This window comes from Bos grunniens, chromosome 2 (genome assembly GCF_055505025.1).
Source record: "Bos grunniens cultivar Pamir isolate PY7600 chromosome 2, Bosgru_T2T1.0, whole genome shotgun sequence".
NCBI lineage: Eukaryota > Metazoa > Chordata > Mammalia > Artiodactyla > Bovidae > Bos > Bos grunniens.
Window position 1 is genome coordinate 69,407,785 of NC_141166.1, and position 17,321 is coordinate 69,425,105.

General features: G+C 37.1%; 1 protein-coding gene across 4 annotated transcripts in view; it reads right to left on the minus strand.

Annotated features, from left to right (window-relative positions):
* The window catches only part of DPP10 (dipeptidyl peptidase like 10), an 805,225-nt gene that overhangs the window by 352,624 nt on the left and 435,280 nt on the right, over positions 1–17,321 (minus strand). For all 4 annotated transcript variants that reach the window (XM_086367433.1, XM_086367444.1, XM_086367459.1 and 1 more), the window contains one exon: positions 12,733–12,807. In XM_086367433.1, the coding sequence (XP_086223559.1) occupies positions 12,733–12,807 (75 nt within the window). The remainder of the gene's footprint in view (positions 1–12,732; positions 12,808–17,321) is intronic.

The following is a 17,321-nucleotide window of genomic DNA, read 5'->3' on the forward strand; positions in this document are numbered from 1 at the left end:
ACAAAGGAGTTTGGTGGGCTATATAGTCCATGGGGTCACAAAGAGCTGGACATGACTGACGGACTAATACTTTTATTTTCAATTTGAATATAAACTCACCTATTTTCCTCCAAATTCCATGCATTCCCCACTAAGCCATACCTAATTATAATATGGCAGAGTAAACATTAAGCATCAACCTTGAAGAGTAAATGATGCCAGAACAATGGCCAACATCAGAAGGGAACAACTGAACATTAAATCCAGGATTACATTATTTAGAAATACTAAATACTAAAAGAGAAAATGGCAAATTAACTTTCTTAAATGATATTTTCTCTAAATCACTGCCATATACATGGTTAAGCTCTGGCTACTTAGGTCTTTTCTCAAGTAGAGCTCTTGAATTTGAAGGAATCAGTTCTCTCTGAATCTTGAGCTTTATCAGAATCACCTGGAGGGCTTGTTACCGCAAGATCTTGGGTCCAATACCCACAGTTTCTGCTTCAGTGGGACTGGGAAGAGCCCAATAATTTACATTGCTAATAATTTTCAGGAGGTTCTGGTGCTGCTATTATGGGACTATATATTGAGAACTATTGTTCCTGGAAGAAAAACAAAGAATGAATCTTAAGTCATATTATGCAAATTTGGGGATTTCCTTTGTTTCTGTATGTACTTTCATTAATAAAATAATAGCAACTATTGTAAAGAGAAATGGTAAGGAATGAAGATATATAGGCAAAGACTTTGGCACTGAGTAGGCACAGTACAAAAAAGCAGGTATTTTAATTTTTATTTCTTGCCTTTCCTTTGTTTGAAATCTGAAAAGTCTTCAATAGGTGGAAGACACCAGTTCACTTAAAATCAGTGGTCTGTAAGCCTGGCTGACATGACAATCTCCTGAAGAGTTTCAAAATTCCAATGTTTGGGCTTTATGCCAAAACCATTAAATCAGGGTTCTGCAGGATAGAACTTAACCATCAATAATGTTTAAAACTCTCCAGGTGATTCTGATGTGTAGCCAAGATTGATAATCACGGTTTTAGTTTTACAAACACTTGACTGTTTACTATGTGCCATTCACTTCAGAAAACTCTATGGGCATTAAAATGAATGAAGTGAAATTCTTGACTTTAAGGGTCTTATAGTTTAGTCAAGGGCACATACACATAATGGATGTGTTCAATGCAATGACAGAAATATTGAGATGTGAGTATACACCAGATGCCATAAAGGCATAGAGAAGTGCAACTGACCCTTGCCCAGCACTTTAAGGAAAAGTTTACTTGAGGTTCAGGCTTATTAATTCATAAATTATGTTTCTATTCACTCTTTATTTTTTTTTCCTCGAGTAACAGTGTGTCAAGCTTTGTGTTAGACACAATTATGATTCTCAGTCGCTCAGTCGTGTCTGACCCTTTGTGACCCCATAGACTGTAGCCCGCCAGGCTCCCCGGTCCATGAGATTTCCCAAGCAAGAACACTGGAGCGGGTTGCCATTTCCTTCTCCAGGGGATCTTCCTGATCCAGGGATCAAACCCAAGTCTTCTGCATTGAAGGCAGATTCTTTACCACTGAGCCACCTGGGAAACCCCTTAGACACATTTATAACTGTGATAAATTCTACAAAGGAAAGGAAGAGTATCATGAAAACTAAGATCATGGCATCTGGTCCTATCACTTCATGGCAAAAAGATGGGGAAACAATGGAAACAGTGATAGATTTATCTTGGGGGGGGGGGCTCCAAAATCACTGCAGATGGTGACTGCAGCCATTAAATTAAAAGACACTTGCTCCTTGGAAGAAAAGTTATGACCAAACTAGACAGCATGTTAAAAAGCAGAGCCATGTTTTGCCAAAAAGGTCCATCTCTTCAAAGCTATGGTTTTTCCAGTAGTCATGTATGGATGTGAGAATTGGACTATAAAGAAAGCTGAGCACCAAAGAATTGATGCTTTTGAACTGTGGTGTTGAAGACTCTTGAGAGTCCCTTGAACAGCAGAGAGATCCAACCAGTCCATCCTAACAGAAATCAGTCTTGAATATTCACTGGAAGGACTGATGCTGAAGCTGACACTCCAACATTTTGGCCACCTGATGCAAAGAACTGACTCATTTGAAAAGATCCTGATCCTGGGAAAGATTGAAGGTGGGAGGAGAAGGAGATGACGGAGGATGAGATGGTTTGATGGCATCACCTACTCAATGGACATGAGTTTGAGTAAGCTCCGGAAGTTGGTGATGGACAGCGAAACCTGGCATGCTGCAGTCCATGGAGTTGCAAAGAGTCAGACACGACTGAGCAATTGAACTGAACTGAATTGATCAAGTCAGAGAAGGTCTGGAACAGCCTGTATGTTTAAGGCACACATGATTGAATGGGTATCTAAAGAATAAGTAAAAATTATCAATATGAAGAAAAGGGACAGGAACTTGTTCTAGGCAGAAGAGTAGTGAAAGCCCCAAGATGGGAGGGAGCATGGTGATTTGAAGAAATAAAGGAAATCCAGAAGTGCGGAGAGCAAGGGATAGGGGGTGGGTAGGTTGTGGAAAATGAGGTTAAAACAGCAGGCAGGACCTTGTGCATTGTGTTATGACTTCTTTATCCCAAAAGCCTCAGGAAGATTTTAAACAGAGAATGACAGGTTTTTTTATTTATTTTTTAGGATCAGTTTAGCTTGAGTGTAGGAAATCAAAGGAAGAAAAGGGACTTCCTTAATGGTTCATTGGTTAAGACTCCATGCTTTCACAGCACACAGAATAGGTCAGTCCTTGGTCAGGGCAACTAAGATCCTGCATGCAGCATGGTGTGCCCAAAAAAATAGGGGGAAAAAATGAGGAAGAAGAGTGATTAAAGGAAAACCTACTAAGGCTATGACATTCCTTCCAACAAGAGATGGTGTAAGCATATTATTCACCCATTTCTTTTAATTGAAATATATTCCATATATCATTGTGTAAGTCTAATGAGTACATGTTAGTTTATATATTGTAATATGACTGCCACTGTAGCAATGATTAGCACCTCTATCACATTACATAATTACACTTTCTTTTTAGTCCTTGGAATAATTAAGTTTTAGTCTCTTAGCAAGTTTGATAATTATCATATAATATTACTGTCTATATGTGCATTATAATCTCTAGGGTTTACTTACTACTCCTTGTAAGGTTATCTCCTAAAATAACATCTTTCCTGCTCTCCCATCTGCCATTCCCCGGTGAATATCATTGTATTCTGTTTTTACAAGGTAGCATTATTTAAATTCTACATTTAAGTGATACCATTTGTCTTTCTCTATTTGTCTTTCAGTATTTGTCTTTCTCTCCAGGCTCTTTATTCTTCTGTACCCCATCCTTCAGACAAGGACACAGATGTGAGAAACCAGACAGGAAAACTCTTGCTGAGTTACTGTAGAGTAATCAGTGTTCATAATGATTGCCATGAGCCAAGGAAAAAAGCATTTAGTGAGTTCTCTTTCTTTGGTCTAATAACACAGAAAATATACCATTTATCTCAACTACTGTTGCATTCCAAAAATAGCACCAGATAAACTCAATAATCTGATATATGAGATGACGTATTTTAGCTTTATTTTCCCTTTTATTATGCAAGTTTAATATCTTCTTTTTTCAAAAAAAAGGAAAAAATGTCAAAGATTATCTGACTCCATGCCATTTTCTCCAGAATTTCAGGAATATTACCTAAAGATTTATAAGTTTGATTTGCTTTGGAGTCCGTTTACATGTAAATAGGGTCACTAACTGTGATGTCTACAGGGGTCGATTGTTCCTGCAAGTTGTGACAAGCCTTCTGGGAAAGAGAAAAATCAAACAATCTGAAAGATTCCCTGCCATCACTAAAGCACTCCAGCAGGGACACTGAAGCTTAAGCTCTACCATCACCAGTAGACTTCTCCTTTGGAAAGGGGTAAAGGGAATAACTATAACCCTAACACTCTAAAGGATCATAAGATCACCCCAATGTGCCTGTGCAGAGGGCAATCTTCTCAAAAAATCAGTCTCTACCTCCCTACAGTAAGACTCATCTTCTTTCCCCCACTTATCTACCTATTTTTCCATAAATAGGTATAATATGTATCTTAGAGCCTCTGCTGCTGCTGCTGCTAAGTCACTCCAGTTGTGTCCGATTCTGTGCAACCCCATAGACGGCAGCCACCCAGGCTCCCCCGTCCCTGAGATTCTCCAGGCAAGAACACTGGAGTGGGTTGCCATTTCCTTCTCCAATGCATGAAAGTGAAAAGTGAAAGTAGAGTCGCTCAGTTGTGTCCGACCCTCAGCAATCCAGTGAACTGCAGCTTTCCAGGCTGTTCATCCATGGGATTTTCCAGGTAAGAATACTGGAGTGGGGTGCCATTGCCTTCTCCGATAGAGCCTCTACCACACTGTAAAATTCTTACAGCCAAACAGCATTCATCTTGATGTGCCTACTGATTACCACAATGAGAATAGAACATTCTCCAATTTTATGGTGCAGAATAATGACCTAGGAACCATGTTACATGCCCAAACCATGAGAAACATTCATCTGGTCAGAAAAAAAAAAAAAGGGACTTCTTCAGTTCAGTTCAGTCACTCAGTCGTATCCGACTCTTTGCGACCCCATGAATTGCAGCACACCAGGCCTCCCTGTCCATCACCAACTCCTGGAGTTCACTCAGACTCACGCCCATCGAGTCAGTGATGCCATCCAGCCATCTCATCCTCTGTCGTCCCCTTCTCCTCCTGCCCCCAATCCCTCCCAGCATCAGAGTCTTTTCCAATGAGTCAACTCTTTGCATGAGGTGGCCAAAGTACTGGAGTTTCAGCTTTAGCATCATTCCTTCCAAAGAAATCCCAGGGCTGATCTCCTTTAGAATGGACTGGTTGGATCTCCTTGTAGTCCAAGGGACTCTCAAGAGTCTTCTCCAACACCACAGTTCAAAAGCATCAATTCTTTGGCGCTCAGCCTTCTTCACAGTCCAACTCTCACATCCATACATGACCACTGGAAAAACCAGAGCCTTGACTACATGGACCTTTGTTGGCAAAGGAATGTCTCTGCTTTTCAATATGCTGTCTAGGTTGGTCATAACTTTCCTTTCAAGGAGTAAGCGTCTTTTAATTTCATGGCTGCAGTCACCATCTGCAGTGATTTCGGAGCCCAAAAAAATAAAGTCTGACACTGTTTCCACTGTTTCCCCATCTATTTCCCATGAAGTGATGGGACCGGATGCCATGATCTTCGTTTTCCAAATGTTGAGCTTTAAGCCAACTTTTTCACTCTCCTCTTTCTATTTCATCAAGAGGCTTTTTAGTTTTCCTTCACTTTCTGCCATAAGGGTGGTGCCATCTGCATATCTGAGATTATTGACATTTCTTCTGGCAATCTTGATTCCACCTTGAGCTTCTTCCAGCCCAGCATTTCTCATGATGTACTCTGCATGTAAGTTAAATAAGCAGGGTGACAGCATACAGCCTTGACATACTCCTTTTCCTATTTGGAACCAGTCTGTTGTTCCATGTCCAGTTCTAACTGTTGCTTCCTGACCTGCATACAGGTTTCTCAAGAGGCAGGTCAGGTGGTCTGGTATTCCCTTCTCTTGAAGAATTTTCCACAGTTTGTTGTGATCCACACAGTCAAAGGCTTTGGCATAGTCAATAAAGCAGAAATAGATGTTTTTCTGGAACTCTCTTGCTTTTTCGATGATCCAGCAACTTCTTACTTTGTTGAAATTACCTTTTTGATATTGTGGAAGTAAAATAAGGGGTTGGCTCAAAAGTTTGTTCGAGTTTTTCCGTAAGATGTTAGGAAAAACCCAAACAAACTTCTTGGCCATGCCAATAATGCTGGAACTAGCATTCATATTATCATATTTGAGTTAATTAATAGTCAAGCATCTCAAGGGAAAAGATTTAGCCCAAGTTCAATAAAAATTGACATTGATACAAAAATGAATATTATTTTGGCTTCTTTGCAAAGACTAAAACATTATTGGTTTACATTTACATGATCTTCTTGATACAGATTCTTAAAAAAGTGTCCATAACCCTATATTATTAATCATAGATGCTTTGTGTCTATGGATAATTATTGTCTGCTAAAATAGTACAAGTTAACATGAAAAAAAGTCTAAGAAAGAATCATACTCTTCATAGCTTAGATGCCAACTTAAGCTCTAAATAAAGCATTTCAAAGTCAGTAACATAGTGTTTCAACAGATGACACACGGAAGAACTCAGTTGTTGACTGAGAACATACTTTCTAAATTTGGCCTACACTCAATTATTGACATTTGACTCCAATTGAGGACATTAGTAGAGAAGGAAAACTAAATAAGCTCTCCCCATTAAGACCCCCATACTCCAAAATAACAAGGCTACATCCTGTATATCAGTGAAACTCTCTCACAGAATCCTAGAGGCAGGATTATCAACATGTGAGATTTTTCTCTACACCAGGAAATTTTTCAGGATAGTAGATTTGAGTAACTTTGAGAAGAATTAAAAATCAAAGACATTACTTTACCAACAAAGGTCCATCTAGTCAGAGCTATGGTTTTTCCAGTAGTCATGTATGGATGTGAGAGTTGGACTATAAAGAAAGCTGAGCACCAAAGAATCGATGCTTTTGAACTGTGGTGTTAGAGAAGACTCTTGAGAGCCCCTTGGACTGCAAGGAGATCCAACCAGTCTATCCTAAACATCAATCCTGAATATTCTTTGGAAGGACTGATGCTGAAGCTGAAACTCCAACAATTTGGCCACATGATGCAAAGAACTGACTCACTGGAAAAGACCCTGATGCTGGGAAAGATTGAAGGCAAGAGAAGGGGACAACAGAGGATGAGATGGTTGGATGGTAATACTGACTCAATGGACATGAGTTTGAGTAAGCTCTGGGAGTTGGTGATGGACAGGGAAGCCTGGTGTGCTGCAGTCCATGGGGTCGCAAAGAGTCAGACACGACTGAGTGACTGAACTTAACTGAGAAGTATTCGTATTTTCCCTTTCTTCCGTATTGTTATGGGAAAACTGAAGACGTGTGTGGCACTCATGACAGTTTATTGTGTTGGGTGGTTTTCTCATAATACATTGAAAATGTCTCTGTGGAGTTTTCCATTTGGGGAAGATTGGTTTTGATCACATTCACTGATAAGAAAGATAGGTCTTTCCATTATTAATATCATTAGAAGGAGAGGTTTTTGATCACTTGTCACCATAAACAGTTACAAGTAAAACAGAATGAATGTTTACACACAAAATGTACACAAATAAAAAAATATAATTACATATTTAACATATTGGTGAGCAGTTCTCTAAGCCTACAAAGAAAGTCAACATAACAAAGTGAAAAATAAATTTAATCACAAAATTCAAGATTTATTTAAGTCAGAAAAATAATTAAAGCCAAAAAATTGTTGATGTATTTAAGTAAATGGTAATAAAATTAATAATTGAATTATACACACGAATGTTTAAACAATACTAAGACTAGAAAAGATAAATGGAGTAAATAAAATATTATTCACAATAAAACTAAAGAAAAAACCCTGAGAATAATAGCTAAATTTTTATTTAAATACATACTAAAATGTATGTGTATATTTATAGTGTTTATATGGATACAAATATATGGATATATATTGAGTATACTTACTTTAATATATGATTATATAAATATACTCAAGAGACTACAGTCACAAGAAACACGCCTAGGCAGATGGATTTGCTTGACTAAAATACTAGATCATAATGGATAAAATTTGGGGGTTTGAGTATACTTCATGTGTAGTGTAGGGTAAGGGAGTTAGAGAAGGAGAGGTTCGGAAAAAGAACGATACCAACACTTTACAGGGACAGATCACCTTTAATGAGGCGAGAAGGGGCACCAGTCAGAGTAGTGAGCTGCTGCACTAACCCAAGAAAAGAGTAAGTATATATAGGCACATATGTGGAAATCTACTGTCTTAAGAGGGTCTGTTCTTCTCCAAGGTTGTTTGAAGTAGTTATCTCTTAAATGGCTGGGGCAAGGAATTCTGGAGATCTGCCACAGGCTGAGACCGGCTGGGAGCTGGGCTTAATCAATCTAAATGTCCATTTTCTTTCTAGGGGTGAGAGAGTTCTTTGTTTTGCATACAATGGTGGGGAGGATCTGGAGGGGAATTTTAACTCCAGGCTATTTTGAGCCATGTAACTTTCCTTCATGTAGGATGAATATGAAATATTTGGGGACTATGTTAGCCGTCCTCTAAATTGGTCTCCCCAAGTCCTCATCATCTGGTAGTCCTTTCCAGCACTGAATTAGACCTGACTCATGTGACAAAAAAGAAAAAAAAAAAAAAAAGTGAAAGTAACAGATATTTCCATCTTTATCTTCTGCTTACTCACCCTGGGACAATCCCAGTACCACATCATGGGGACACACAAGTTGCACTGAAACGAGTTTCATATGGAGAAACCTGAGGCCTCATGCCATCAGCAAGCACTAGTTAATCGAGCTCTACCTTGGCTATGTATCTTACAGCCTCAGTCAAGCCATCAGATGATTGCAGCCCCAGCTGATACCTGATTGCAACATCATTAAAGCAAGAACCATCCACCTAAGCCAATCCCCAGTTCCTTATACACAAAAACAACTGTGAAAAAAGTTTTTTGGTTTTTTTTTTTTCAGAGTCACTAAGTTTCAGGTAATTTATTGCATAGTAAAATAAAACTAATACAGATGGTGTATAATGTAGGTGTGATGTGTGTGGGTATGTGTGTGTGATGTGTGTGGGTATGTGTGGGTGTAAATGCATCCAATTAGTAGTTAGGCTGTATAGAATCTATGAATTTAATAATTAGTCCATATTTAAGATAAAGTTCTTTGTTAGTAAAGATGGTAATATAGCAGATTATGCATTGCCTAAGGGCAGTATAAATCACACAACTATTTGGAAAACATTTTTTCAATATATAACAAGACCCTTAAAATATTTTCTATCTGAACCCCTATTTCAATCAAAAATAATTATTTGAAATATATCAACCACTTAAATATAAGGAATGAAACTATAAAACTCTCAGAAGAAATCCTAAGGTTAAAATTTCATGACCTTGAATTTGGCAATGTATTCTTAGACATAGTAACAAAAAGCATGTGTAATAAGATAAAAAAATAGATAAATCATACTTCATCATAATTTTTAAATGTATACACCAAAGGACATTATCAAAAAAGTGAAAAGACAATATACTGAGTAGAAGAAAATATTTGCAAGCCTTATGTTTGATAATGGTCTGCTATCTAGAATGTCTGAATAGCTCTCAAACTCAACTACAATAAGAAAAAAAAAAGGTAACAGATATGAATAAGCATTTCTCCAAAGAAGAAACCACAAAAGGCACACAAGCATATTAAAATACACTTAACATCATTAGTCTGATTATGGAGGTTAACACCTAAACCACAATGATATACCAATTAGGATGGCTATAATAAGAAGAATGGAAAATAACAACTGGTGAGGACTCAGACAAATGGGTACATTTTACACATTGCCAGTATGAATGTAAAATGGTGCAGCAACTTTAGAAAGCTGTTTAGTGGTTTCTCAAAAAGATAAACAGAATTATCATTTTACCCAGTGATTCTACACCTCAATATATTTACCGCCAAAGATAAAACTATGTAATCAAAAAACTTCTTGTGCACAAATGTTCACAGAAGCACTATTTATAATGGTCAAAAGGTGAGGGAAAAAAAGCCAAATGACCTTCCATGGATGAATGGATAAAGAAACATGGTACATACATATAATGAAATAGTATTCAACCATAAAAAAGAATGAAGTATTAACATATATTATAATTCAGATAAACCTAAAAAAAAAAGGTGGAAGAAACAAGATGAAAGGTCATATACTCCATGATTCCATTCACGTAAAATATCCAAAATAAGTGAATTCTTAGGTAGAAATTAGATTCATGATTATCAGAGCATAGGGTAGGGAAGAATGAGGAATTACTGATTAATGGGAATAAGATTTTCTTTTGGGATGATTAAAATTTTTTGGAACCAAATAGAGAGTGTTTAAACAGTATTGTGAATGTATTAAATACCCCTGAATTGTACATTTTAATATAGTTAATTTTGTTAACTATTATGAATTTCAGTTCAGTTAAAATTTTGTTATATCTTTTCCTTCATAAACTCCTTTTATAAAAATGGATTCCATAAAATATTAATTCAAGAAAAGGGGGATACACTCAAAAACAGTTTCAAAACTGCCTAAAACAATGTTTTATATATGATAATTTCTGTTTCTCTACTATTTTATATATAGGGAGATAAAGGGATTAAAACATTCCATAATAATTTGAGTGGATGTGTTTGGGTTGGTTGGAATTTATATGAACCTTTTCCCTCTTTCTATTAATGGGCATTATCTGTAAGTGCACACACTGACAGATACACCAGGTAATCACAGCATTTAATTTCTTTAAAACCAATGATCCCAAATTGCCATCTCAGGGTACACCATGGTTTCTATTAAATTGTCTTTAATTTGGATTCAAAAAAACTTACAGGTTTATTTCTTTTTCCTCACTAAATTGTCAGTCTCTGGGCTAGTCTGAATTGACTGCTATACCTCAAAGACTTAATGTTGCTTCTAAGAAGCCTCCTGTAGTCTGCCCACCTGGAATGTTTTTCTATTCATCCTTACCTATTTGACTCTGAGAGCCCAACCCATGCTTCCCTCTCTATCATGAGTATCTTGAATGGAATTTTTTCTATTGTTTAATATCATCAAGCCTATAACACATCCTTCAAAGGCTGTATGTGGACATAAGTGTTTGAGTGGTATCACCTGTAACTGTGTGTTTCTTAAAGGAGAAGCTTCAATCTTGTGTGTGCCTATAGGTGCACATGCCACACCCTGCAGAATGTATAGTCCAGGAGTTTGTACTTAATAGATGATGAATAAATAAGAATATATGAATGAAGTATAGAAGATTATGAAATTTCATTTGATCATTTTTTACTTATTAAAGTGAGCTTCCTCTCACTTTCAAAGACTGTGTCAATAAAATATCTTCATTCTTTCTGAAATTAAGCAAAAATATAAAATGGGGTTATTAAGATTGATCTATAGGTATCTTTTTGGTGTTAAGTATATTTTCACATAATTCTGATATATTTTGGCTAGTATCCAAAGTCAACCTAATTTTGCATATTACATTCCAGAGTAGCTAAGTGTGACCAGTTAATATACAGTTTAAGAAAATTCTCCTAGCTATAGATATGAAATATTTTCTGCTATGTATTTTCTATAAGTTTTATAGATTAAAATTTTACATTTAAATCCGTAATACATTTTGAGATTTTACATAATGTGAAACTTAAGTCAATGTATTTATGGGGCTTTTGCTTGCTTGATTTGCCCATGGATGTCCAATTGCTTCAGGACCACTTGTTGAAAGTACTATCTTTCTGTCACTGAATTGCTTGTGTACTTCTGTCAAAAGTCAGTTAGGCAGATTTGGATGTGTCTGTTTTTGAGTTCTATTTTCTGTTTCATTCATCTGTGTATTTATCCTTCTGCTAGTTCTATATGTCTTTAATTATGGTAGTTACTGAAAGCTATGTAGCAGTCATTTTAATTAAAACTCTTTAGATAAATATTATTTCAAAAACTTGGGGACATTGTATTATTTTTGCTTCTGAAACGAGCATTTTTCCTCAATGGTTTTCAAAATTTCAATGAATAGAACACAGAACAAAGGTGAAGGAAAAGGGTCAAATTTTATAACATAAAAAAAATGTCTGATTACAATCTCCTTGCCTTTTGAAGTATAAATTACTTTTTTTAAATAAGAAACATAAACTTGTCTAAAAGTATAGCATATGTATATTTCAAAAGACTAAAACCATCAAGGAGAGGGTTCTTTGAACTGTAAACTGTCATGTGCTCAAAGGCTTTCAATGCATTATATGAAGCTTTCTGCTTTAAGTCTATAAATTTTTATTATCTGCCTTAAACCACACAAAACTTCCTTGAATAATTTCCAATCATTTATTCTCTAAAGAATCCAATCTGCTGAACGGCCTTCTCAACATTTACTTTGCTTTTTAACAATGCGAATTATATCTAAGTATAAGATACTCCACAACCATGCATATTACTCTAATTGTGCTATAGAGCTGACATGGGATAATGAAATGCTAATTGCAGTTAGAACATTTTATTTATTCAGAATTGATTCTTTGCCTTATCCCACTTTCAGAATTTTCTGCAACTGTAGGGTTATGCTCAAACACCAACAAAGAATCCATTGACAATAAACTGAATCAATGTTTTCACCAGTCCCCTCCAACAATACACACTGCAGCTCAGGGAACAGCTATTAGGAAATTCCTTAATCCACATATACATATGACAGTTAAGTAGATATTAAGCCTTATGTGGGAATATCAAAAGCTCCCATTTTTTGGATTTCCTGAGTTCTGCCACACTCCCCACTAAAAGAGACGGCCTTGTATCTAGCCAGAACCTAGCAGATTGCTCCGGTAATTTACTAGCTAGGTATGAAAGAAAGGACACTATCACCAAAATTCTCTTGTGCCATCTTAGTCATCAATAATCACCAGTAGCTATTGGATATGCCAAATTTTCTCTAGTTGAGTAGATGACATGAAAAACTATGAACTGTTACCTGAGTGAACCACAAATAAAACATTTTTGCAAAGAAGTTCATTCCTTTACCTGTTTGACATCATATGCCAGAAGAACATATTTCAAATCTGGTGAAACTGAATGTCTTGATGCTTTGAAGGTTACCTGAAAGTAAAAAGAAACAATTATTTTAAAATGTTTAATAATAGAAAGGTTAATAAGCATTTAGATATGTAAATATTAAAAATATCTCCATTATCCTCATAATACTGTAAAATAAGCACTCTCATTCACACTTTAAGTCTAAATAGTCATGCACACAGATGGACATAAAAACTTGGAAGAGCCTATATTAGACATTTCATTAAGAAAAATATTTGCCCTATATGTCCCCTACATTTTAACATTATAGACTAAGTTAATATTTTCATTACAGAAACAAAAGCAAAACATCATTGAATTTCTTCAAAGTAATCAAAATGCTTTTATATTTGCATGCTGGATTAGTCAAAAGGAAAAGAAATAGTGGCCTTCTGTGGTGTCATGATATTCTGTCTTTGCACTTTAGTTTTATCACTGGTTATATATTTATATTTTTGAAAAGACATATATTAAAGACAAAATCTCCTTAAAGAAAACTCCCAGAGTGGAGCAGATTTAGACACAAATGTTTTAATTATCTTGATTACCATATATATATATATATATATATATATATATATGTATATATATATATGGCATATACAGCTTCCCCGGTGGCTTAGACGGTAAAGAGTCCTCCTAGATGTGGGGGACCTGGGTTCAATCCCTGGATTAGGAAGATCCCTTGGAGAAGGGAATGGCTGCCCACTTCAGCATTCTTGCCTGGAGAATTCCATGCACAGAGGAGCCAGGTGGGCTACAGTCCATGGGATCGCAGAGTCGGACACGACTGAGTGACTTTCAAATTCATACAAACTTGAAATGTGTTTATATGGTATATAAACAACTATGATACACATGTTCTATTTTGAGCCCTTAATTTTACCATTGAATAGATCTGATGTCGAAAAGAATTGAAAATAAGGTGAAGGATAAATAGAGAGTGGGGAAATTGTTTTATTTGAAGTAGAGTTTATATGTAACTTCAAATCTAGAGAAGGCAAGGAAATTGAGTTGACACATCAAAAGCCTACAAAATATAAACAAAAAAATAAACTCTATATGGATTTTAAGCAAACTAATTTTTAATGGTTTTTGCAGAGAAATACATGTATAAATAATTGTATACAGGGCAGTTTCCACAACAGTTCTCCAAGAAAAAACAAAAAAAGGATGAAGTCAAGGTTTTAGTACTTACAAATTTTCAACATATTGGAAAGGATAGGAAACTCAGACTAACCAATATTTGGCAAACTGTGGTATAATAGAAATATATAGTTGGCCTTTTTTCCTGGCTCCTGACACAGAGCTTCTAAAATGCTTGGGGGACTTCCCTGGTGGTCTGATAGTTGATACTCCAGGTTTCCTCTGCAGTGGGCATGGGTTTGATCTGTTTGGAAAACTAAGAACCCATATACCCTGCAGCACCACCAGATAAATAAATAATTGAAATCTCTTAAAAATGATTTAAACAATAAAATCCTTGGAATTTCTTGAGTGATAGAAGGGTCTTTTGTTATTGATAACTAGTCCACTTTGACCATATATAATAAAAGTTAATGAGATGACTAGATATAAACATCTGAATGCAGAGTTCCAAAGAATAGCAAGAAGAGATAAGAAAGCATTCTTCAGTGATCAATGCAAAGAAATAGAGGAAAACAACAGAATGGGAAAGACTAGAGATCTCTTCAAGAAAATCAGAGATACCAAAGGAACATTTCACGCAAAGATGAGCTCGATAAAGGACAGAAATGGTATGGACCTAACAGAAGCAGAAGATATTAAGAAGAGATGGCAAGAATACACAGAAGAACTGTACAAAAAAGATCTTCACGACCCAGATAATCACAATGGTGTGATCACTGACCTAGAGCCATATATCCTGGAATGTGAAGTCCAGTGGGCCTTAGAAAGCATCACTACGAACAAAGCTAGTGGAGGTGATAGAATTCCAGTTAAGCTATTCCAAATTCTGAAAGATGATGCTGTGAAAGTGCAGCACTCAATATGCCAGCAAATTTGGACAACTCAGCAGTGGCCACAAGACTGGAAAAGGTCAGTTTTCATTCCAATCCCAAAGAAAGGCAATGCCAAGGAATGCTCAAACTACTGCACAACTGCACTCATCTCACATGCTAGTAAAGTAATGCTCAAAATTCTCCAAGCCAAGCTTCAGCAATATGTGAACTGTGAACTTCCTGATGTTCAAGCTGGTTTTAGAAAAGGCAGAGGAACCAGAGATCAAATTGCCAACATCCGCTGGATCATGGAAAAAGCAAGAGAGTTCCAGAAAAACATCTATTTCTGCTTTATTGACTATGCCAAAGCCTTTGACTGTGTGGTTCACAATAAACTGTGGAAAATTCTGAAAGAGATGGGAATACTAGACCACCTGACCTGCCTCTCGAGAAATTTGTATGCAGGTCAGGAAGCAACAGTTAGAACTGGACATGGAACAGCAGACTGGTTCCAAATAGGAAAAGGAGTATGTCAAGGCTGTATATTGTCACCCTGTTTATTTAACTTATATGCAGAGTACATCATGAGAAATGCTGGACTGGAAGAAACACAAGCTGGAATCAAGACTGCCAGGAGAAATATCAATAACCTCAGATATGCAGATGATACCACCCTTATGGCAGAAAGTGAAGAGGAACTAAAAAGCCTCTTGTTGAAAGTGAAAGTGGAGAGTGATAAAGTTGTCTTAAAGCTCAAATTCAGAAAACGAAGATCATGGCATCCGGTCCCATCACTTTATGGGAAATAGATGAGGAAACAGTGTCAGACTTTATTTTTCTGGGCTCCAAAATCACTGCAGATGGTGACTGCAGCCATGAAATTAAAAGACACTTACTCCTTGGAAGGAAATTTATGACCAACCTAGATAGCATATTCAAAAGCAGAGACATTACTTTGCCAACAAAGGTTTGTCTAGTCAAGGCTATGGTTTTTCCAGTGGTCATGTATGGATATGAGAGTTGGACTGTGAAGAAGGCTGAGTGCTGAAGAATTGATGCTTTTGAACTGTGGTGTTGGAGAAAACTCTTGAGTCCCTTGGACTGCAAGGAGATTCAACCAGTTCATTCTAAAGGAGATCAGCCCTGGGATTTCTTTGGAAGGAATGATGCTAAAGCTGAAACTCCAGTACTTTGGCCACCTCATGCGAAGAGTTGACTCATTGGAAAAGACTCTGATGCTGGGAGGGATCGGGGGCAGGAGGAGAAGGGGACGACAGAGGATGAGATGGCTGGATGGCATCACTGACTAGATGGACATGAGTCTGAGTGAACTCCGGGAGTTGGTGATGGACAGGGAGGCCTGGCGTGCTGCGATTCATGGGGTCGCAAAGAGTCGGACACGACTGAGCGACTGATCTGATCTGATTTGAATGAGATGACTCCATGAGGGGAGAGTGACTAGATAGCTTCTGGATGGGGGCTGGTCACCAGAAGAACCAACCACCTGATTAGAGGGGTAGAACTTTGAACCCTACTTGGAGGTCAGGGAGGGTGGTAGCACTGGAGATGAAGTTTAATCACATTGCCAGCAATTTAATCAACCAGTCCTAGCTAACAAAATCCCAGTGAAAGCCTCTGAATGATGAGGTTTGTAGAAGCTTCCTTGATAATAAACATATCAGTGTAGCAGAAGAGGATGCATCTCAACTCTGAGACAGAGTCTGTGCTTAGGACCCTTCTTCACTTACCCTATTTACCTCTTCATCTAGCTTTTCATTTGTATTCTTTATAATAAACCAGTGATCATAACTATAGCTCTTTCTGTATCATTCTATCACATTATCAAATTGGGGGCAGTCACTGTGTCTTTAACCTGTGGGTTTTTCACTAACTCTGGGTAATTAGTATCAGAAAGAATTGAATTGTAAGTCTGTGCTGTGCTTAGTCACTCAGTGGTGTCTGACTCTGCAACACTTTGGACTGTAGCCTGCCAGGCTCCTCTGTCCATGGGATTCTCCAGGCAAGAATACTAGAGTGTGTTGCCATTTCCTCCTCCATGGTATCTTCCTGACCCAGGGATCCAGCCCACATCTCCTTGGTCTCCTGCACTGCAGGCTGATTCTTTAGCTGCTGAGCCAGGGGAAAGCACCCCCTTACACACACACCTACAGAATTGTTGAAATAACATAGTTTTTTTCATTTCTCAGCTAGATATGCTTTTCATTTTTTCAAAAAGCCATTTCAATAATAATGAAAATAACAACAAACTACAATCACAAGAGAGGAGATACCATCACAATTAGTAGAGCTATCATCTATCATATTATAAGCTCTGAAATTGCTTTGAACTCTGTAGTTCTCAACACTCCTTCCATGACAAAGCTGTAAGGAAGGTATCCTCATTCTAATTTTTTCACTAACTTAGTGTACATAGAAACCATGGATATTAGCCTGTATGAAATTCAGAGTCACATAGAGAACACAAGGTCCTCTCTCTCACAGGAATGCAGTATTAGGAGGTGCATTGTTACACAGATGAGGAGGTTCATTGTTATTTAAAAATTGGTTAAAAGGGCA